Source organism: Coenobita brevimanus, chromosome 54, assembly GCF_032717465.1.
Source record: "Coenobita brevimanus isolate Jiangsu-jjx chromosome 54, ASM3271746v2, whole genome shotgun sequence".
In the NCBI taxonomy this organism is placed as follows: Eukaryota; Metazoa; Arthropoda; class Malacostraca; order Decapoda; family Coenobitidae; genus Coenobita; species Coenobita brevimanus.
The window spans coordinates 28,762,732-28,787,103 of record NC_137007.1 but is presented as its reverse complement, the minus strand read 5'-3'; the positions used below and the strand labels follow the sequence as shown (position 1 = coordinate 28,787,103).

The 24,372-nt window shown below is 41.5% G+C and overlaps 1 protein-coding gene and 1 non-coding gene across 2 annotated transcripts in view; one reads left to right on the top strand and one right to left on the bottom strand.

Annotated features, from left to right (window-relative positions):
* LOC145400934 (protein zer-1 homolog) overlaps nucleotides 1-24,372 on the bottom strand; it is a 397,151-nt gene that overhangs the window by 73,698 nt on the left and 299,081 nt on the right. Inside the window, exon 11 of the mRNA XM_080273299.1 lies at nucleotides 361-458. Coding sequence (XP_080129425.1) covers nucleotides 361-458 — 98 coding nt within the window. The remainder of the gene's footprint in view (nucleotides 1-360; nucleotides 459-24,372) is intronic.
* On the top strand, nucleotides 5,907-6,025 carry LOC145401139 (5S ribosomal RNA). Its single transcript, XR_013897551.1, has one exon. It is a non-coding gene; the product is annotated as a 5S ribosomal RNA (ribosomal RNA).

Below are 24,372 nucleotides of genomic sequence, written 5' to 3'. Positions count from 1 at the left end.
GAACAGACTTGAATACGTCAAGAGTTTTCGTACATTTATCGATGCTTTATTATTCACAACTATTTTCCTGTTCCGAAGTCTCAATGACACTTTATCCTAAATTGTGATGTAAATACATCTGCATTACTTTGTACTTTAAACATTTTTTTTTCATTTTCTAATTTTTATTATTTTTCTCAAACCATCCCGTGACACTCAGAAGCATCTTGTGACCCTCATGTGGATCGCGACCATAGATTTGGGAACCACTGCTTTAATTAAATGATAGCCTTCTTTGAAATCCCTGTTACATCACCAGATGAAGCAAAAGAGTAAATGAGATTCTACTCTACTAACAATGGTGAGACATGAGAAACTCACGATAGACTCTGGTGAGGTTGGCAAGGGCCCAAGCTGCCCAGTGTTGGCACTGAGGAGTATGGTACACATCCAACAGCCGCAGAATTGGTTCAAATGACCTATGGAAAAAAAAAAAAAATGTGATAGAAACTGGCATTAATTACAAAAAATGGTTTACTGACAGGCAACTGACAATAATGTACACGAGTGATGACTTGATTATGTTACAGTACCGGTATTTTAATTTCCATAAAACAATAACCCCAGCATTCAGCATGGTACTCTGAATTAAATGCTCTGATAATATTAACTTCACAAAAAAATGAATGTTATTGGATTAATGCAAAATATGGCTTCTGACTCCATGCTCTTTCTTTGAATGCACTACCAAGGCATTAAAACTGATGGAAAAATTAAGCATCACAACCTTGGGCAACTAAAGAGAGATTACACTGCTTCTTGTTCTGGTTTATATTGTAACAATGCCTCATGAATTATGTCAAGTTCTGTCCACTGATGGCTTTCCCACACATTCAGAGTGGAGCATGACACCATCACATGATGGTATTTGTTATGATGGCTGCTATATTTCACCACCCCTTCATGGAAGACGGTGCTTACCTGAAGGTGCATCACTCCACTGTTTGGTTGCCTAGTTCTCATACAATGTGTAAACAATACTGTGTTTCTTTCCTGTCAGCACTCATGATTTTGGCAATTCTGACTTTCATATTATGAAGCCAATCAGGTCACACAGCATGCCTTATAATATGCATCTTATATACTGCCTTTTCTGCTTTGCCCTGGCACTGCTCAATATCTTACTCTGTTCTCTATTAATTATTAGTGAGCTAACCAAAATTTCTCCTCTGACCACCTACTTTGTGAAATACAAGAGCATGGGCTGGACCTGTACCCTACAGGGTAAATCCTATTGCTTTTACCCTCGTCTGGCTCATATTTTGCTATTTAACCCTATTGCATGTCATCATGTCTGCAGGCTTGTAGGCTTCCAGTCTTCTAGTTAATGTCAGGTAGCAAGGATGTCCTGTGTTGTAGTTCAAGATAAGTGGTTAGGAAAAAAAAAATCTACATTTACATGTACTCCTGGTTATTTAGGATACACTTCCTATCCTGGGTTCTATAAATACAGCCCATGCTATTTTCTTAACCTGATACAAGTCCTTCTCAGGCAACACAGTAGTTTTATTTTTGAAACTCTGTTAGCCTGTTTTCTATGCTATTCAGAAATGATCCTCCAAACGACAACACAAAGATAACCCAAATAAATGTTATACCACTTACACAAGTCATACAAATAAAGTGCAATATGTACAGATACAGTAAAGCCATAGTTACACTGTAGACATTATTATGGCAGCTATTACCATATATTTTAACACATTTATGCTGTTTCAAGTGATGCAGTAGTGGTGCATGGAGATGCTGTTACATCTGACACTATCTCCAAGGATAAAGAACACATACAAATCATTGCACTTTAGGCAGTCTACCTACATGCGTTCTGCACACCAGGCTCATAAACTAGGGCAATGCTCAGAACTTAAACACACAATAATTTTTCTAACTCTCTTCTATAATTTCTCATTTTGGCACTCGCTGTACTGTAGTGCTGCTTTGGGTGTCTGCCCTCTCCTCTCCTCCTTCCTTCCTCTTCTGCCTTTCTTTCCTTCATTCTTTCCTCTTCCTTCTGCCTACGGGTGGCTTTACACTCCTTCTGTCTTTCTTTCCTCATTCTTTCCTCTTCCTTCTGCCTACAGATGACTTTACACTCCTCCTTCTGTCTTTCTTTCCATTATTCTTTCCTCTTCCTTCTGCCTATGGGTGACTCTACACTGGGTGACAGGCCAAATGGTTTCCTGTACACCAGGAAACCATTTACAATGCTGGGTGGTAACCACATAACTAAACTACCCTCCAGAGGCTGTCGAAGCAGAAGAGGAGGACAGCATGGGGGCCAAACCACCGCAACTCCCCCTGGCCCCTAACAGGGCCCGAGAACCTAGGAGTGGCTTCGGTCGCCCAGGCAAGTACTACATCTCTCAGCACAACACACACAACAACACCATTTTTCTAAACCGAGAACTGACTCCCCAGTGGTCAGTTCTCGATGACTTCTTCTAGTTGGGGACATTGAGAGCAATGCAGGACCCACCAACAAATTCATATGTCCAACATGCTCAAAACCAATCACGTTGAGCCAACAGACAAAGGGTTCAGTTCAGTGCAATTCCTGCAAAAACTGGACCCATTACACCTGCACAACACTTGCATCCAGAAAACATTACACAAACACCTGGACTGGCTCCTTATGCTCCTTCCCCCCACCCACTAATCCCCCCCCCCACCAACCCTATCCCTACTTCCTCCACACCTCCTCAGCCTAACCCACCGATCCTTCCCACACCATCCAATCCCCCAACCCCTCCCATTCCACCCCATCCTAATCCATCCCAACCCTTACCTCCATCACAACCCTCTCCTACCCCTTCCCCTCCACCCACACCACCACCTCCCCCCCATGCTGCAGCAGCCAACACACATCACACACACAACATAAAAAACATAGATGGCATAAACACCAAAAAACAAGAACTCACACAATTCATCAAACAACAAAACATACACATTGCCATCTTACAATAAATAACTACACAGAACACAAAAAAACACCTTCATTTCATAATTTCACCACCATAAGACAAGACTGGGCCGATGGCGGTGGCGGTAGACTCATCACCCTGGTACACAAATCCATCTACTTTTCAGACACCAGTGTACACACAAAGTCACTTCTCCCCCCACATGACACCACAACAGAAATACAATAAATTAAAATACGCACTGGTAACAAATCACATATAACAATTGCCAACACACACATTTCCCCCCAATCGTTCCCCAGAGTACCACACAATTACTCTCCACAAATACACCAAATCACTAACATACCAACATCATCCTGGATGGTGATTTCAACACCAAGGCGTCGGCCTGGCATGTCAACAACCCTGACACAGACAGAGGGCTGGTACAACAATCTCAAACAGATCATCTTATCATACCGAATAATCTTCATCAACATACCCATATCCCACACCAAGCCCTCTTCCTCCCATCATCCCCAGACATCACTTTTTGCTCCCCAAACCTTGCCCCCACAACATCCTGGAGAGTGGTCAAAACCCTTGGATCTGATCACCTCCAAATCATCATCACTACCAAAACCAGAATCACCCCAGCTGGCCACAGACACACATACACTAATTATAGGATAGCCAACTGGGAGGCTTTCACAACTGAAACAGAACAACATTTCGAAACATTAAACAGTACATCCATCATAAATATCAACACCGCTGTGCACACTTTCAATACGATTATACAAAATGCAGACAAAAGACACATCCCTAGAGGCAACAGAAAGAGACACAACCCCAACTTCACACCAGAAATTTAAGGCCTCATCAGTGAATGGGACACACTACGACACTCCCCAACACCCCATACACAAGACACCGTACAACAAATACAGGAACTCAACACTCAAATAAGCTGTCAAATGTCAGAACAACAAACACTTAACTGGAATAATTATCTTCAAACACTTGACCACAAAAAACCTAGCAAACTCTACAATGCACTGAATGGCATCACACTTTCCAACAGCAACACTACACATTCACACACTGCCATCACAACAACAGACACCATACCTTCAAAAAAACAACATGCAAACTCTCTCATCAATCACTTTTCACATGTCAGCCATCTAAACCCCCATCGCGACAAATGACATGTCATCCAACGTAAGAGACACTTCCCCACCGACCCAGACTTCGAACCTTTCACTTACAACCAGACAAAGCACATCATTAGCAACCTTAAGCACTCATCTGCCTGTGGACCAGACAACATAAGCAATATTCACCTTAAACACCTTGGACCACAAGGCATACAAGCACTCACCAACATATCAAACTACAGCTACTCACACAACATAATACCCAACATCTGGAAGCATGGCATTATCATCACAATCCCCAGAACCAACAAAGACCCCACATTACCTTTCTCACACCGCCCTATCACACTCCTCTGCACCCCCTCCAAAGTCATTGAACGACTGGTGCTACAACTAGCTACACCTCACACCCCCCTAGCCCCATCACAACATGGTGTTAGGCCACTACACTCCACAAACACTCTTCTTACTGACCTTACACAGAAAGTTTTTGATGGCATGAATTCAGCTAGGCCACCACACAGAACACTCCTAGTCACACTAGACATTAATAAAGCTTTTGATGTCATCCCCAGCCACAACCCCACAAAGAAAATATTCAACACAAACATGGACAATAACACGATGGCTGGCAAACTACTTAGCAGGCAGATGTGCACATGCAACATTTGCAAGTCAGTCTTCGAACATCAAAAAACTTCACAAATGGTGTCTCCCAAGGATCTGTTTTGTCCCCTACACTCTTTAACCTATGCATGCACGACATACCCACATCCCACGCACTACAGATTCACATCTAATATACTATAGCACTTGTCGTGTGTGTGTGTGTGTGTGTGTGTGTGTGTGTGTGTGTGTATTTACCTATTTGTATTTACCTATTTGTAGTATACAGGAACTGAGCAATGCTCGTGTTGTCCTGTCTCCAAGTCCACGTGTATCTAGTCTACTTTTACACACATGAATGTTTTTCACCTGCGCCACTTAACTGTCTAAGTCATAACAAATATTTATTTACACTATTTACCTAATATACCTAATTGTGATATACCCATACCCGAAATGGACTATGCTTGTGGGTTCCCGTTGCTGTTTCTCAGTAAGTCAAATTTAGCTTTAAACACGTTTAAGTTTTTAGACTGAACGATCTCTTTGTCCAGGCTATTCCATAAGTCTATACTTCTATAAGAAAAACTATATTTCTTGATATCCTTCAAGTAGCTTGACTTCTTCAATTTCATTCCGTGTCCTCTTGTTGCTCTCTTATCCCATACAAACAGGTCTTCTCAGTCAATTTTATCTACTCCTATCATGGTTCTAAACACTGCAATCATGTCTCCCCTCTTTCTCCTTTCCTCTAAGGAAGGCAAATCCAGTTTTTCCAGCCTCTCTCTGTATGACAGATCTGCCAGACTGGGGACCATCTTGGTTGCTGTCCTTTGTATTCTCTCAATCTTGTTTATATCTTTCTTTTTGTGTGGGGACCACACTACCGCTGCATATTCTAACCTGGGGCGGATCATGGCCACTATCAATTTTTTCATCATCTCCTCATCCATATAATGAAATGCTACTCGTATGTTAGTCAAGAGTTTATACGTCTCTCTAACTACTGTATCTTGTTAATATGGTTTTCAGGTGACAAATTATCTTGGACCAGCACTTCCAAATCTTTCTCTTCTCTCATATTTGTGATTAATTCATTACCCAGCAAGTAATTCAGTGATGGCCTCTTGGTACTTTTACCCATTTCCAATATTTTACATTTCTTTGCGTTAAATTTCATTTCCCACATCCAGCTGCCAACGGCCATACCACGTTGAGTACACCGCTTCCCGTCCGATCAGCGAAGTTAAGCAATGTTGGGTCTGGTTAGTACTTGGATGGGTGACCGCCTGGGAACACCAGATGCTGTTGGCATCCCTACGTGTCAAGTGGGGTTGGTGAAGGATTAGTGCCCCTCCCTGTAAAACAATTAACTCTAAGCCCTTGGCCACCCCGTCTGGGATGCATGGCGTCTGGCAATGGATGAATGAATATGACATCCAGCTCCAATCATGTATCCTATCCAGATCCTCCTGCAGCATTTTACAATCCTCTTCAGCCTCTACCTTCCTCAAAATCTTTACATCATCAGCAAACAGACTTGCATAACTGTTCACTCCATCTACCATATCATTTACGTAAATCAGGAACATCACTGATGCCAACACCGAGCCCTAAGGGACTCCACTTGTTACTTCCCTCCATCCAGACATCCTATCCTTTATTACTGTCCTCATTTGTCTGTCTCTCAAAAAGTCTCTCATCCATTCCAGGAGTTACCTCTTCGGTCCTCCTACATACTCTAGTTTCCACACTAGTCTCCTGTGAGGTACCTTGTCGAAGGCCATCTCTAAGTACACACAATCCACCCAACCATCTCTCTCCTGTAACACGTCAATCGCTCTTGAGTAAAAGCTCAACAAGTTGGAAACACATGACCTATCACTTCTGAATCCAAACTGACATTCAGCCAAAATATTTATCTCTTCTAGATATTTTATCCATCTGTCTTTCAGGATTCTCTCACACAATTTTGCAACCATGCTGGTTAGAGACACTGGTCAATACGTCAGGGGTTCTTCTCTGTTTCCACCCTTATAAGCTGGTACCACATTTGCCCTCTTCCATTCCTGTGGCACTTTCCCCTCTTCCAGAGAACACACAATTGAACTGTGAATTTTATCCGCCATTTGTTCTCTGCATTCCTTCAGTACCCAAATAGAAATTCCATCAAGTCCTGGGGCTTTCCTTACATCTTCAGTTTCTAGTAATTTATACACTTCCTGTACCTCCACTTTTATATCTTTTATCACCGGTACATTTCTAATCATTCTGTCCCCTTACACAAACTCCTTTTCATTAGTGAAAACTGATTGGAAACATTTGTTCATTATTTCAGCTTGCATTGCTGCATCTTTATAGACCTCTCCTTTTACTTTCAGTTTCATGATTCCTTCCTTTTGTTTCAGTTTGCCATTAACAAATCTATAAAACAGTTTGGGTTCATCCTTGCATTTGCCTTTTATACCTTTTCAAAATTCCTTTCTTCTCTATGTATTCTTGCGCATTCATTTCTAGTTCTTTTATATTCTTCCTTTGTTCTGTTGTTACCTCTCTTTCTCCAGTTGTTCCACGCCTTATCTCTCTCTTTTTTTGCTATCATACACCTATTAAACCACTCCTTTTTCCTGATTTCTTTACCCCTTACTCTTGGTACAAAATTTTCCACTCCCAAATTATAGAGATCTAGAAAGATGTCCCACTTCCTCTGTATCTCTCTTGTTTCTCTGAATTTTCTCCAATCTGCATTTTTGAAAAATTTTCTTAATCCTGTAAAATTTGCTTTCCCAAAGTTGTATCTTCCCTGCCTATAAAGCTCGTCTCTTGGTTAGACGTTCCCTATTATCATCTGGAACTCAATGACCACATGATCACTTTTTCCTATAGGACAGAAATATTTCAATGATTCTATTACATCGGGTTCTTTGGTAAACATCATGTCTAACCTTGCTGGTGTGTCCTCACCTCGAAACCGTGTCTCTTCTTTGACCCATTGCGTCATCACATTATTCATTAATTATCTAATAATACAGTGCCCCACGAATCTTCGCTGCCTCCTGAGTCCCATTCCTCCCAGTTCACCTCTTTACAATTAAAGTCACCTACCAAAATTATATTGTTGCTCTTCTCAATTATTTTTTGTAAATAACTAGCCATATCTGACAACATCTCCTGGTATTCATCATCATTCCATGCTCTCATCTTAGGGGGAACATACACTATTGCCGTATCTCTCTTGCTATTCTCTCCAGTTTCCAATTTCATATATATCACTTCAGCCCTGCCTTCTCCCATTTCCACAGTATCTACATTTATGTTGTTCTTCACTGCTATCATCACTCCTCCTCCCATTTTTTCTTTTCTGTCTCTTCTCCACAGTTTGTATTTACCATCTCCCAAATGAACATCAATATCTTCTCTTAACTTGGTCTCTACAAAGCACATAACATCAGGTTCATGTTCCGTCTAGAAATCGTTAATTTCAAGCCTTGCCGATATTAAATCATCAACATTAGTATATACCACCTTCAAATTATTTTTGATGTTCTTTATACCCGCTTCTCTCCTTCGGTACCATTACCTCAATTTCTGATCTTTCATAGCCATCCCCTTAAGTTTCCTTCACTTCTATTTCCTCACATACCACTTCCTTACTTTCATATCCATCACTCTCCAAAAAAAAGTTTTACATTCTTCCTCTGTCCTCTTATCATTTTTTTCCTTTACTTGTTCCTTCAATGATTTTAAAACTTCTCTTTCTTCTTCATTCAAATCTTTTCTTATTATAATATTTTCCATCCCTGCCTCTTTGCTTAGTTTCCAGGTCACTTTAAGTATATCATTTACCACGTTTTCTGATGACAACTTGACTCTCATTGGTCTTGTTTCCCCTTTCTTATAAGGCCTTATCCTCCTTACTTCTTCAATTTCATTTTCCCACTTGTCTCCATTGGGATCAATCTTGCCTAATATTCTTCTCACCAGGTTCATGTCTCTCTCGAGTCTCACGGATCTAACCTATTCTTCCTCCTCCTTGTTTCCAAATATTACCACACATCTGTTCCTTTCTACAGTTTCTCTCACTATTTTCTCTTTTTTCTTCAGTATTTTCACTACATTTTCTTCCCTTTTTTTCTTGCTCATTTCCCTTTCTTCCTGAATGATTTCCCTTAAGCTGACCACTTCTTTCTGTTCTTCTTCTACACGAGCCAACTTTGCCTTATGCTCTTCTAATACACAACTCACCTTCTCCGTTTTATTACTACTCTCTTCTAGTTTTCTCCTCAATTTGTTATTTTCTTGCTTCAAATTCCTGATCTCTTCGTTCGCCATCTCACTGGACTGGATCAGACTCTGTATAGTAGTCTCGGTATTTTCAGACATGTCCTTTAACACTAAATTTTCCACTTTCTTTTCAAGTTCACTAATCCTCATAATCAATCTATCTATCTATCTATCTATATATCTATAGCCCGACGCCCTAATCCCGCAAAGGGTGGCCGCAGACAAAACGCCTCCAAGTCACTCTGTCACCCACCATTTGACTCCCCTCCCCCCAACTCACCCCCCCCTCCCACATATACCTCTCAACTCCATCCCTCCACCTCATCCTCGGTCTACCCCTCCCTCTCCCTCCCTCCACCTCACCTACATACACCCTCTTAGTCAGTCTTTCATTCTCCATTCTCTCCACATGTCCAAACCACCTCAGTGTATTTCTCCTAATCTTTTCAACCACATCCACATCTACCCCACAACGTTCCTTCACTTCTTCATTCGTCAACCTGTCCCTCCACGTCACTCCACATGCTCCTCTCAAGTAACTCATTTCCACTGCTCTCACTCTTGACTTGTTCCCCTCTTGCAAGGTCCATGCCTCGCTTCCATACGTCAGGGTAGGGATCACAATACCATCATGCAGTGACTTCTTAACTTCCATACTCACCTCCCTATTTCTCATCACTGCTTTCAGTGTACCAACAACCTTTCTTCCCTGCTGTACCCTTTCACGTACTTCATCCCCCAAAGTTCCATCCTTACTCATCACACTACCCAAGTACTTGAATGCACTCACATTCTCCATATCCTCACCATCCAACCTCACTACACACTCTGTGACTTCATTCCTCTCAAACACCATAACTTTACTTTTGTTTACATTAACTTTCAGCTTCCTCCTCCTACACACTGTCCCAAATTCATTCACCAAACCTTGCAACTCCCATTCATCTTCACTCAACAATACTGTATCATCAGCAAACAGCAACACCGGAAGCTTTCAAATCTCACCCGCATTCATTAGGCCCAGCCCCACATCCACTGCCCTACCTTGCACCTCCTTTACAACCCCATCCATATATATATTAAATAGCCATGGAGACATCACACACCCCTGTTTCAGTCCCACATTGAGATCAAAGAACTCACTCAGCTCACCATCCACTCGCACCGTAGCCCTAGCTCCCTCGTACATACTCTTCAAAGCACTCAACAATTTTCCCTCCACTCCATATATTCTTAATACCTTCCACATACCTTGCCTATCTATTCTGTCATAAGCTTTCTCCAAGTCCATGAAGGCAGCATACACTTTCCTTCCCTTCTCTAGATACTAATCCACTAAACATCTTAGAACAAATATCTGATCTACACACCCTTTTCCCTTCCTAAATCCCCCTTGTTCTTCTCCAACTAGCTCCTCTGTCATATGCCTAACCCTATCAATGAGTATTCTACCATATATTTTACCAGTCACACTAAGAAGGCAAATACCCCTATAGTTACCACATACTTCTCTCTCCCCTTTTCCTTTGTACAGAGGAACAATTATACCTGATTTCCAGTCCTCTGGAACCCTTCCCTCTTCCCAAGCCAATCTACACAACTTCCATATCCACTCCACAACAATCTCACCCCCATACCTAAGCATTTCACCACACACTCCATCAATTCCTGGGGCCTTTCCCAGCTTAATCTTCTTCATCGCTTCCACTACTTCCGACCTACTGATCTCTTCCTCCCTCCTCTCATCTCTTCTTCTCCCAGCCATTCCCCAACCACTTATACTCACACTGCTCTCCTTTCTACATTCAACAAATCCTCAAAGTGCTCCTTCCATCTCCTCAATTTCTCTCTCTTCTCCACCAACAATCTATTATTCCTATCTTTCACTCCCCTACTATTTCCCCTTTCACACTGCCTTACTTTCTTTACCTCCTTCCAAAACAATTTCTTACTCTCCCTCCATTTCACACTCAGATTCCTCCCAAACTCTTCATCCACTTTCTTCTTACTCTCCTTCACCAGTCTCTTAACCTCCCTTCTCCTGCTCACATATACCTCTCTCTTCTCTCTCTCATCTTCTCCCCTACCTCTACTCGCCAACCATTCACCATATGCCTTCTTCTTTTGTTCCAAAGCTCGTTTCACCTCATCATTCCACCATGCTGTCCCTTGCACACCCTTGCATCTCCTCCTCACTCCACAAACCGCCTCACACGCTGCGCTTATCTCTTCCGTGAATATCTTACATACGTCTTCCACCCCTTCCATCTGCTCTAGCTCATACCTTCCCAATCTTTCTTCCACTATGCTCTTATACTCTGTCCTTTTCTCACTATCTTGCAATTTCTCCACTCTTCTCACAGGAGCTGCTTCCTCCTGTCTTCCCCTTCGCCTCCTCAACCACTTTCTTTGCAGCTCTACCTAGGCCATCACTAAGTGATGGTCCGAGACTCCATTCCCCCACCCTCTCCACACCCTTGCATCCAACACTTGTCTTCTCATTCGCTCATCCACACACACGTAGTCTATCATTGCCTTTCGTTCAACAAGTTCACCATCCATCCTCCTCATTACTCTCCATGTATACCGGTGGATCATCTTATGACGAAAGTAGGTGTTGGCTATTGCCAACCCCTTACCAGCACAGATGACCACCAAAGCACTACCATTCCCATCTACTTCAGCTGGCACACCCCACTGACCAACCACTCCATCCACTCGTACATTCCCAACTTTGCCATTCATGTCTCCAATCAACAGCACTCTCTCGATCCTCTCAAACTTGTCCATACATGCTTCTACTCTCGCCCAAAACTCATCTTTCACTCTTGCCACTCGATCCTCTGTTGGAGCATACACACATACAATCGCCCATGCTTGTATACCTACTTTCATCCTCACCCATACAATCCTTGCACCCACTGTTCCATACTCTCTTATATTCTCCTTCCACTTCTTGCTTATCATCAGACATACTCCTGCTTTAGCCAAATCCTTGACAGTAGTATTACTATCAAATCCTGGAAATTTGAGTCCCTCAATGTTTACATTATTGGCCATGTTTAAGATTGGTTACAGTGCCAAAAACAGCTGTTACCAAATATACTAAACATTCATGTAAAGTCTCTGCCAATAGATCTTTACATTCTTGGTAGACTATATTAACTTACAGTATTTTAAACTTAAAATAAGACCATAGGAGACAGGACAAGCATAATTCCTGAAAACTACTTAAGGTTTGCAGCTGTGGCTGAGATACATCCGTTCGCTCTGGCTGACAGTGTGTGTGTGTGTGTGTGTGTGTGTGTGTGTATTTACCTAATTGTGATATATAGGAAATGAGCTACTCGTGGGGTCCCGTCTCTGTTTCTCAGTAAGTCAAATTTAGCTTTAAACTCGTTTAAGTTTTTAGACTGGACGATCTCTTTGTCCAGGTTATTCCACAGGTCTATAAATCTATAAGGAAAACAATATTTCTTGATATCCTTCAAGGAGCTTAGCTTCCTCAGTTTCATCCCGTGTCCTCTTGTTACTCTCTTATCCCACAAAAACAGATCTTCTTTGTCAATTTTATCTACTCCCATCATGGTCCTGAACACTGCAATCATGTCGCCTCTCTTTTCTTCTAAGGAAGGCATATCCAGCTTTTCCAGCCTCTCTCTGTACGACATCTACCAGACTGGGGACCATCTTGGTTCCTGTTCTTTGTATTCTCTCAATCTTGTTTATATCTTTCTTTTTGTGTGGGGACCACACTACCGCTGCATATTCCAACCTGGGGCGGATCATGGCCACTATCAATTTTTTCATCATCTCCTCATCCATATAATGGAAAGCTACTCTTATATTAGTCAGGAGCTTATACGTCTCTCTAACTGTCTTGTTAATGTGTTTTTCAGGTGACAAACTGTCCTGGATCAGCACTCCCAAATCTTTCTCTTATCTCGGTTTTGTGATTGGTTCATTACCCATCAAATAATTCAATGATGGCCTCTTGGTACTTTTACCCATTTCCAATATTTTACATTTCTTTGCACTGAATTTCATTTCCCACATCCGGCTCCATTCGTGTATCCTATCCAGATCCTCCTGCAGCATTTTGCAATCCTCCTCAACCTCTACCTTCCTCATGATCTTTGCATCATCAGCAAACAGACTTGCATAACTGCTCACTCCAGCTACCATATCATTTACATAAATCAGGAACATTACTGGCACGAACACCGAGCCCTGTGGGACTCCACTTGTTACTTCCCTCCATCTAGACATCTTATCCTTTATTACTGTCCTCATTTGTCTGTCTCTCAAAAAGTCTCTCATCCATTCTAGGAGGTTCCCCTTCAGTCCTCCTATATGCTCTAGTTTCCACATTAGTCTCTTATGGGGTACCTTGTCAAAGGCCTTCTCCAAATCTAAATACACACAATCCACCCAACCTTCTCTTTCCTGAAGCACGTCAATCGCTCTTGAGTAAAAACTCAACAAGTTGGAAACGCATAACCTTCCACTTCTAAATTCAAACTGACTATCAGCCAAAATATTCATCTCTTCCAGATATTTTATCCATCTATCTTTCAGAATTCTTTCACACAATTTTGCGACCATGCTGGTTAGGGACACTGGTCTATAATTCAGGGGTTCTTCCTTGTTTCCTCCCTTATAAATTGGTACCACATTTGCCATCTTCCATTCTTGAGGCACTTTCCCCTCTTCCAGAGAACACACAATCAAACTGTGAATCTTATCTGCCAGTTGTTCTCTGCATTCCTTCAGTACCCAATTAGAGATTCCATCTGGTCCTGGGGCTTTCCTTACATCTTGAGTTTCCAGTAGTTTATACACTTCCTGTACTTCCACTTTTATATCTTTTATCACAACATTTCTAGTCACTACCTCCGCTTCCACAAACTCCTTTTCATTAGTGAAAACTGACTGGAAACGTTTGTTCATTATTTCTGCTTGCATTGCCGCATCCTTATAGACCTCTCCTTCTACTTTCAGTTTGGTGATTCCTTCCTTTTGTTTCAGTTTACCATTAACAAATCTATAAAACAGTTTGGGTTCATTCTTACATTTGTCTATTAAACCTTTTTCAAAATTCCTTTCTTCTTCTCTGCGTATTCTTGAGTATTCATTTCTAGTTCTTTTATATTCTTCCTATGTTCTGTTGTTACCTCTCTTTCTCCAATTGTTCCACGCCGTGTCTCTCTTTTTTTTGCTATCATACACCTTTTATTAAACCACTCTTTTTTCCTATTTTCTTTCCCCTTTACTCTTGGCACAAATTTTTCCACTCCTGAATTATACAGGTCTAGAAAAATATCCCACTTCCTCTGTATCTCTGTTGTTTCTCTGAATTTTCTCCAATTTGCATTTTCAAAAAATGATCTCAATCCTGTAAAATTTGCTTTCCCAAAGTTGTACCTTCCCTGCCTATAAAGCTCGTCTCTTGGCTCCACGTTCCCTGTTATCATCTGGAACTCAATGACTACATGATCACTTTTTCCAATAGGACACTGATATTTCAAGGATTCTATTACATCGGGTTCTTTGGTATACAGTAAGTCCAGTCTTGCCGGTGTGTCCTCACCTCGGAACCTTGTCTCTTCTTTGACCCACTGCGTCATCACATTGTTCATTGCTATATTTAATAATATAGTGCCTCACGAATCCTCGCCGTCTCCTGAGTCCCATTCCTCCCAGTGTGAGTGTGTGTGTGTGTGTGTGTGTGTGTGTGTGTGTGTGTGTGTGTGTGTGTGTGTGTGTGTGTGTGTGTGTGTGTTTTGAGCAGCCGAAACTACACATTCAAACCGCGCCAAAATTGGCACAAAAATCGCAAAAAATTCGCTGATGTGAAAAAAACTTGGTCCCATCACAACTGAAAAACTTTTACTATATTTAATGAGTGACCACATTTTGACCAAAAAACGCCACTCCAGGCGCCCGGCATAGGATCTCCGTAGAATTTTTTGCTCATGGGTACAACTAAAATAAACTATAACAGTGTGAAAGCCCTCTGCAGAAGCAAGTGCAAGGGGCCCAAAGGGCCCACGAGCACTTGTAGCTTCCTATGCAGATGACATAACACTTACTGTACATGTACACACCAAAACAAAATCACAGCTGCACCAACCTTACCTCAACACACTACACGAATGGTTCACCACAAACAGGCTTAAAATAGCCTCAGCCAAATCTGCAGTGACCCTTCTCACAAACTGGACAGCAGACCACAGACACATTCCACACCTCACCATAAACAACACTCCCTTAACACACACACACACACACACACACACACACACACACACACACACATACACATACACCAAATCCTTGGTGTAATGTATGATACATCAATGTCATTTAAACAACACATCACTAACATTAAAAATAGCACCGAGACTCAATGCCTTGAGGTCACTTCCCCATACAACATTTGGACACAACAAAGGAACCACCACCACAGTATACAAACTATATATACGTTGAGTGATGAATTATGCAAGCCCTGCTTGGGCTCCTAACCTCACTAAAACACACTACAACACTCTCTGAACCATACAAAACAAGGCCCTAAAAACAATCACAGGCTACAGAGCTTCTATACCCACAGATCACCTACATCAAGAAATCAAAGTCCTCAAAGTCGAGGATCATCTAGGCATGAGGCACCCAAATTCTCACTGCAGTCTCCACAAACCCACAACATCCACTACACTACATGGCAGCACATACACATGCACCAAGGAACATCAAAACAACACCCAGCACACGATATCATACACAAATACTATCACCTCTCCCCTATCACCCGCCTCAGACCAGCTTCCAGAAGCATATCCATACTCAAATCACTCGCCGCTCCATTCAGTCACTTAAGGACAACACACAGCTGCATACACGGCCTCCTGATATCCACCCTTCAAAATCCTATCTCCCTCGTAAGGACAGGGCCCACCTGGCCAAGGTGAGATGTGGGCACCATCCAGCCCTCTTAAGTTACCAGATGAGGATGTATGACTCCATCACTGATGCCTGTCCAAAATGTAACACAGCACCCCATACTATTAAGCACATTATGGAAGACTGCATTGCACACAATCACCTATGCTAACAACACAACATACACTCCTTGAGAGCACTGTGGGAAAGCCCGGACTCGGCCGTGGCCTTCCTTAGGGACTCGGTGCTGTTCAGTCAGACTGCTTAGGGAACAACAACTACTACTACTACTACTATGATGCCTGGTGGTTTAGTGGGTAATTAAGGTGCTCCGATCAGATTGAGCCTGTGTAGGTTTATATACAAGGGATGGTTGAGGCTTACTGTTAATGAATGCTACTCAGGGATGAATGAGGCTGGTCACTCTCATCTTAAATGTCAGGACCAACTTGCCTAGCCCTAGGCCCCTACGCTCCTCATGGAGTAACACAGGATTAAATGATGGATGGATGGTAGGCACGCAGTTAACATGGAAATGCACTGGATGAAAATGTGTTATCTGAAGGAGGATCTACAATATATTTACTACCTTGGGTGTTTCAGGCCAACACTGTTGCTAGGAAAAATAAGCAGTTGGTATGACTATCCTGCTGGCTGGTATACATGAGCTGGTGGCCAGGTTTATATCTTCCCTTTCTGGACATGCCTACCAACTGAGTATGTTTATTATTTGGCTTGGAGGAGTGGGTCCTGGCATACTGATACAATTAAATGGAGAGTGGGGAGACAGCAAAGGTTTTGACGAGAAGGCATGTGAATGCCTGCTGTGTACAGAAACTTAGACAGTGAGGGAAAAACCAGAGGATGATTAGGGGAAGGAGGGACAGGTTAAAATTTTTCTGGTGTGGGATGATAGAAGTATCGGTGGTGTAGGAGTGCTGTTTCCAGAGAAATGAGTGGACAATGTGCTTGAGGTTCAGAGATACAGCCTGATGGCTATATTTATGAAAGTGGTAGCTGGGAGGAGTACAGTATTGTGGCTGTGACCTGTGTGTGTGCTGCTCAGTGTGGACTGAATAAGAATATAAACAGTAAGTTCTGAGAAAAGTTTGTGAACCAGCTAGACTGAATGAAGAGCATATTTATCATTGTGGTTGGTGGTGAGCCGAATGGACACAGAAGGCTGGGCTGGGGGTTTCATAGATCCATTGTGATGGCAGTTATGGTACTGCAGACATGACAGACTGTAACATTATTCTCAACAAAAAAAAAAGCATACTGATAACTTTTGCCTGGACAAACTGTCTCTAAGCAGTTTTCTGCAATTATTTTTGTAAGGATAACCTAACCATAATATAAACAGTTCAATACTACTGCCCAAGATATGTTATGTATAGGTGTGTTTAACCTTGACAAATGCTAAATTAATAGACTCTCAGTTAAGCAAGGCCATTTTGTGCAGAAGAATAAACCATGACTTGCACAGTAAATGTAGGGGTAGGGGGTGGGGGGAGGCTTGCTCAAGAAAATCCCAGTAAGAAGGCCCCCATCTGTGACAACAGCTGATGGTCACACTCAGTGACATATGCCAACATGGCCACCAAACATGGATGCCACATATGCATACTCTGCATCCTCCTCCTTTTCTCTGTCCCTCTCCCCACTGTCACTGCCAGCTGACCTTGACCCGTGGCTTTCCCACCTGCATTAAGATCCTACATGATTCTTGTGTCATGTAACGATCCATGCTCTTTGATGTACAGCATTAGGGCAACATGGCCATCGCACAACTGCATTATGCATCCTCTTCCCTCTCCCCACTGTCTCTGTCAGCTGATCTTTACCCACGGCTTCCCCACTTGCATTAAAATCTTCCGCAATCCTAGTGCCATGTAACAATCTCAGTGCTCTTCAATATGTTATGACTTCACTGTCTTCTGCAGCACATGACAGTGGTGCTAGTGAGAGGCCTTGTTGCGTGCCTCTGTCTCTTGAGAGGAAAGGAGAGATTTTATGTCAGCTCAGTGCTAAGGGGCAGGTGGTTGACAGTGCAATGCATTAACATAAATGAGTTAACAGTGCACACAGCATGAAGGTGACATGAAAAGAGTGAGCTGCAGTTCAACTAGGTGATGACAACACAGGAAGGCATTCCTGTGTGAGAAAGTATGTGATACTGACAATGCAAAAAGTGGTTTATGTGTTTATAAGTTTGTCTGTGCTACGAGGAAAGCAAACATGGCAGCAGACAGTAATATCATTCATCAGAAGGCTACTGAAATTTACGGAAAACTCTCACGTGTTGTAAGTTGAAAATCGTCAACACTTCTTTGCTAGGAAGGGCTGGTTTGCCAGATTCCACAAGCACAAAAAACTGTTATGTGTCAAGGCAGGGGCTGTGGACATGAAGACAGCTGAGGCTTTCCCTGTCTCCTTTAGAAAGGTGGTAATGGACACTGGTTACAAATCAGATACGTGTTCAATCTGGATGATTGTGTGTGTGTGTGTATTTACCTATTTGTATTTACCTATCTGTAGTATACAGGAATTGAGCAATGCTCGTGTTGTCCTGTCTCCATATCCACATTTATCAAGTCTACCTTTACACACATGAATGTTTTTCTCATGCACCACCTCTTTGTCTAAGTCGTTCCAAATATTTAAGTATTTACCTAATATACCTAATTGTGATATACACGGAATGTACTATGCTCTTGGGTTTCCGTCGCTGTTTCTCAATAAGTCGAATTTAGCTTTAAACTCGTTTAAGTTTTTAGACTGGACGATCTCTTTGTCCAGGCTATTCCATAAGTCTATACTTCTGTAAGGAAAGCTATATTTCTTGATATCCTTCAAGCTGCTTGACTTTTTCAGTTTCATTCCGTGTCCTCTTGTTGCTCTCTTATCCCATACAAACAGATCTTCTTTGTCAATTTTATCTACTCCCACCATGGTCCTGAATACTGCAATCATGTCTACCCTCTTTCTCCTTTCCTCTAAGCAAGGCAAATCCAGTTTTTCCAGCCTCTCTCTGTATGACAGGTCTGTCAGACTGGAGACCATCTTGGTTGCTGTTCTTTGTATTCTCTCAATCTTGTTTATATCTTTCTTTTTGTGTGGGGGCCACACTACCGCTGCATATTCTAACCTGGGGCGGATCATGGCCACTATCAATTTTTTCATCATCTCCTCATCCATATAATGAAATGCTACTCTTATGTTACTCAAGAGTTTATAAGTCTCTCCAACTATCTTGTTAATGTGCTTTTCTGGTGACAAACTATCTTGGACCAGCACTCCCAAATCTTTCTCTTCCCTCCTTTTTGTGATTAATTCATTACCCAACAAATAATTCAGTGAGGGCCTCCTGGTACTTTTACCCATTTCCAATATTTTACAATTCTTTACATTAAATTTCACTTCCCACATCCGGCTCCAATTGTGTATCCTATCCAAATCCTCCTGCAGTATTTTACAATCCTCCTCAACCTCTACGTTCCTCAAGATATTTACATCATCAGCAAACAGACTTGCATAACTGTTCACTCCATCTACCATATCATTTACGTAAATCAGGAACATTACTGGCACCAACACCGAGCCTTGAGGGACTCCACTTGTTACTTCCCTCCATCCAGACATCCTATCCTTTATTACTGTCCTCATTTGTCTGTCTCTCAAAAAGTCTCTCATCCATTCCAGAAGTTTCCTCTTCAGTCCTCCTATATATTCTAGTTTCCACATTAGTCTCTTATGAGGAACCTTGTCAAAGGCCTTCTCTAAGTCTACGTACACACAATCCACCAAACCATTTCTCTCCTGTACCACGTCTATCGCTCTTGAGTAAAAGCTCAACAAGTAAGAAACACATGACCTTCCACTTCTGAATCCAAACTGACATTCAGCCAAAATATTCATCTCTTCCAGGTATTTTATCCATCTGTCTTTCAGGATTCTCTCACACAATTTTGCGACCATGCTGGTTAGAGACACTGGTCTATAATTCAGGGGTTCTTCCCTGTTTCCTCCCTTGTAAATTGGTACCACATTTGCCCTCTTCCATTCTTGTGGCACTTTCCCCTCTTCCAGTGAGCATACGATTAAACTGTGAATTTTATCCGCCAGTTGTTCTCTGCATTCCTTCAGTACCCAATTAGAAATTCCATCAGGTCCTGGGGCTTTCCTTACATCTTGAGTTTCCAGTAATTTATTCATTTCCTGTACCTCCACTTTTATGTCTTTTATCACCGGAACATTTCTAATCACTCCCTCCCCTTCCACAAGCTCCTTTTCTTTAGTGAAAACTGACAGGAAACGTTTGTTCATTATTTCTGCTTGCATTGCCGCATCCTTAAAGACCTCTCCCTCTACTTTCAGTTTGGTGATTCCTTCCTTTTGTTTCAGTTTGCCATTAACAAATCTAAAAAACAGTTTGGGTTCATCCTTGCATTTGTCTATTATACCTTTTTCAAAATTCCTTTCTTCTTCTCTACGTATTCTTGTGTATTCATTTCTTGTTCTTTTATATTCTTCCTCTGTTCTGTTGTTACCTCTCTTTCTCCAATTGTTCCATGCCTTATCTCTCTCTTTTTTTGCTATGATACACCTTCTATTAAACCACTCCTTTTTCCTGTTTTCTTTCCCTCTTACTCTTGGTACAAATTTTTCCACTCCCAAATTATAGAGGTCTAGAAAGATATCCCACTTCCTCTGTATCTCTCTGGTTTCTCTGAATTTTCTCCAATCTGCATTTTCAAAAAAGTTTCTCAGTCCTGTAAAATTTGCTTTCCCAAAGTTGTATCTTCCCTGTCTATGAAGCTCGTCTCTTGGCTCGACGTTCCCTATTGGAACTCAATGATCACATTTTCCTAAAGGACAGAGATATTTCAATGATTCTATTACATCGGGTTCTTTGGTGAACAGTAAATCTAACCTTGCTGGTGTGTCCTCACCTCGAAACTGTGTCTCTTCTTTGACCCATTGCGTCATTACATTATTCATTATTATATTTAATAACATAGTGCCCCACGAATTCTTACCGCCTCCCGAGTACCATTCCTCCCAGTTCACCTTTTTACAGTTAAAGTCACCCACCAAAATTATATTATTGCTTTTCTCAATTATTTTTTGCAAATAGCTAGCCATATCTGACAACATCTCATGGTATTCGTCATCCTTCCATGCTCTCGTTTTGGGGGAACATACACTACCGCCATATCTCTCTTCACATTCTCTCCAGTTTCTAATTTCATATATATCACTTCAGCCCTGCCTTCTCCCATTTCCACAGTATCTACATTTATGTTGTTCTTCACTGCTATCATCACTCTTCCTCCCTTTTTTCTTTTCTGCCTTTTCTCCACAGTTTGTATTTACCATCTCCCAAATGAACATCAATATCTTCTCTTAATTTGGTCTCTACAAAGCACATGACATCAGGTTCATGTTCTCTCAAGAAATCGTTAATTTTGATCCTTGTCGATATGAAACCATCAACATTAGTATATATCACCTTCAAATTATTTTGACGTTTTTAATACCCTCTTCTCTCCTACTCTCTGTCCGTACCACTTCCTCAACTTCTGATCTTTCACAGCCATCCCCCTTAGTTTCCTTCACTTCTATTTCCTTAAATACCACTTCCTTACTTTCATATCCAATACTCTCCAAAAAAAAGTATTACATTCTTCCTCTGTCCTCTTATTATTTTTTTCCTTTGCTTCTTCCTTTAATGATTTTAAAACTTCTCTTTCTTCTTCATTGAGATCTTTTCTTATTATATTTTCCATCCCCGCCTCTTTGCTTAATTTCCAGGTCACTTTAAGTATCTCATTTATTACACTTTCTGATGTAAACTTGACTCTTATTGGTCTTGTTTCCCCTTTCTTATAAAGCCCTATCCTCCTTACTTCCTCAATTTCTTTTACCCACTTGTCTCCTTCGAGGTCAATCTTGCCTAATATTCCTCTCACCAGGTTCGTGTCTCTCTCGAGTCTTACGAACCTAACCTTTTCTTCCTCTTCCCTGTTTCCAAATATTACCACACATCTGTTCCTTTCTACAGTTTCTCTCACTATTTTCTCTGTTTTCTTCAGTATTTTCACTACATTTTCTTCCATTTTTTTCTTGTTCATTTCCCTTTCTTCCTGGATGATCTCTCTTAAGCTGACCACTTCTTTCTGTTCTTCTTCTTCGTGTGCCCATTTTGCCTTATGCTCTTCTAATACACTACTCACCTTCTCCGTTTTATTAGTACTCTCTACTAGTTTCCTCCTCAATTCAACATTTTCATGCTTCAAATTTCTAATCTCTTCATTCGCTGTTTCATTGGATTGGATCAGACTCTGTATGGTAGTATCCGTATTTTCAGACACATCCTTTATCACTAGATTCTCTACTTTCTTTTCAAGTTCACTAATCCTCATAATTAATGTTTTAATCAGGTCCATGACATTGGTATTTGTATCAAATCCTTGATATTCGAGTCCCTCATTGTTTACATTTTCGGCCATGTTTGATGTTGGTTAAGTACCAAAACAGCTGTTACCGAAAAAAAACTACAAACATTCATGTAAACTCTAGCCAATAAATCTTTACATTTTTGGTAGTCTATTAACTTTCATTATCTTAAATTTAAAACAAGACCTTAGGAGACAGGACAGACAAAATTCCTGAAACTACTTAAGGTCAGCAGTGATGGCTGGGACGTCTGCTCTGTGTGTGTGTGTGTGATCCATCTTCCACATTCCTGATAAAGGAGAAAATCTCAGAGGGTTTTACTGCCAACACTTATGATGACATCCTTCACATTATCAACGCTGCTTTCGAATTGTGGAGGTAGGGGACCAGACACCAGAGGGTATACAGCAGGTGCCAGCTGCAGCTGAGCCAGAGCAAGATGAGGGGCCCACTCATATCAGCAGCTGAGCCAGAGCAAGGTAAGGGGCACACTCATATCAGGAGCTATGCCAGGTGCTGGAAATTGCCAATCGGCTCAATAACACCCTGATGATGGTGGTGCACAATAATAAGATACAGTCCCTCCAGAGTGATATAAACCATATCTTAAGGATGCAGAGGGAGCAGCTTGTGAAGAAAATTCATGGGTCGTCCCAAACCCAAATCATCGCCTAACTTGCCCCAGTCCCAGCCCCGATGCCTGCCCCACCATCTCAGTCTCCCTCTGTAATGCCCAACTCCCTATTACCTGCAAGTGACGACGATTGTGAGAGCAACTTTGGGGGACTTCAGGCCTAGCCTCAGCCCTAGAAGAGTTTGAGGCATTGCTCACCCTTCTTCTAGCCCCTCTGCTTTACATACCCTCTTACCCAACACCCAAATATTGGTCGGTCCCCTGTCGCTGTAAGTGATCACGACTTATTTACCATTTCTGCTCTCTAATGAACTTTTTTTTTATGCTCACTGATGTTCTCTGAGATAGAATGAGTACTACAATGAATGCTAGGTATGATCAGGATGAGGTAAATATTGTTTCAGAGGGCCAAAGAGGGAGACTTGGGAAAATTTCAGGATATCACCATTCCAATTTGCCACATAACATAGGTTTCAATGGTGCAATCTGCACGTTTTGACTTGCACAGTAAAAATTCCAGAAACATTTGTCATGCAAATTGAGAGTGTACTGTATTTTATTCACCAATGGATAACTTCCACGAGTTTAAAGATTAAAAGAAATTAAAATAATATAATAAATGATACTCTGTAATAATAATAATAATAATAATAATAATAATAATCTATCTATCTACTGCCAGATGCCATAATCCCACAAGGGGTGGCCATTTGACTTTGAGTTGTTTGTTTTACGGGGAGGGGCATTAACTCTCCACCAACCCACTTGTTGACACGTAGGGAACACGTATGGTTTGGTTATATGGTTACCACCCAGCGTTGCAAATGGCGTCTTGGCTTACAGGAAACCAATTGGCTTGTCACTCAATGTAAATCCACCTGTAAATGAAAGAAAAGCAATAAGAAGTGACAGGAAAGATGGGAGAAACAGGAAGAGAGGAGGGCAGGCACAATAAAAGAATGATAAAGGCCAAGGAAGAAGTAGGCAGCACTACATCAAGTGAGTGGATGATGGTTGCCACCACCTACCAATAATAATAATAATAATAATAATAATAATAAAAATAGTATAATAATAATAATAACAATAATAACAATAATAATTATTTGTGGTAGGTGGGGGTGCTCACCATCCACTCACTCGATGTACTGCTGCTCTCGGGTGTCTGCCCTTTCCTCTCCATCCTTCTTTCCTTCTATTCTCTTGTCTTTCTTTCCTTCATTCTTTCCTTGTCCTTCTGCCTTCGGGTGACTTTACACTCCCTCTTCTGTCTTTCATTCCTTCATTCTTTCCTCTTCCTTCAGCCTGTGGGTGACTCTACACTGAGTGACAAGCCAAA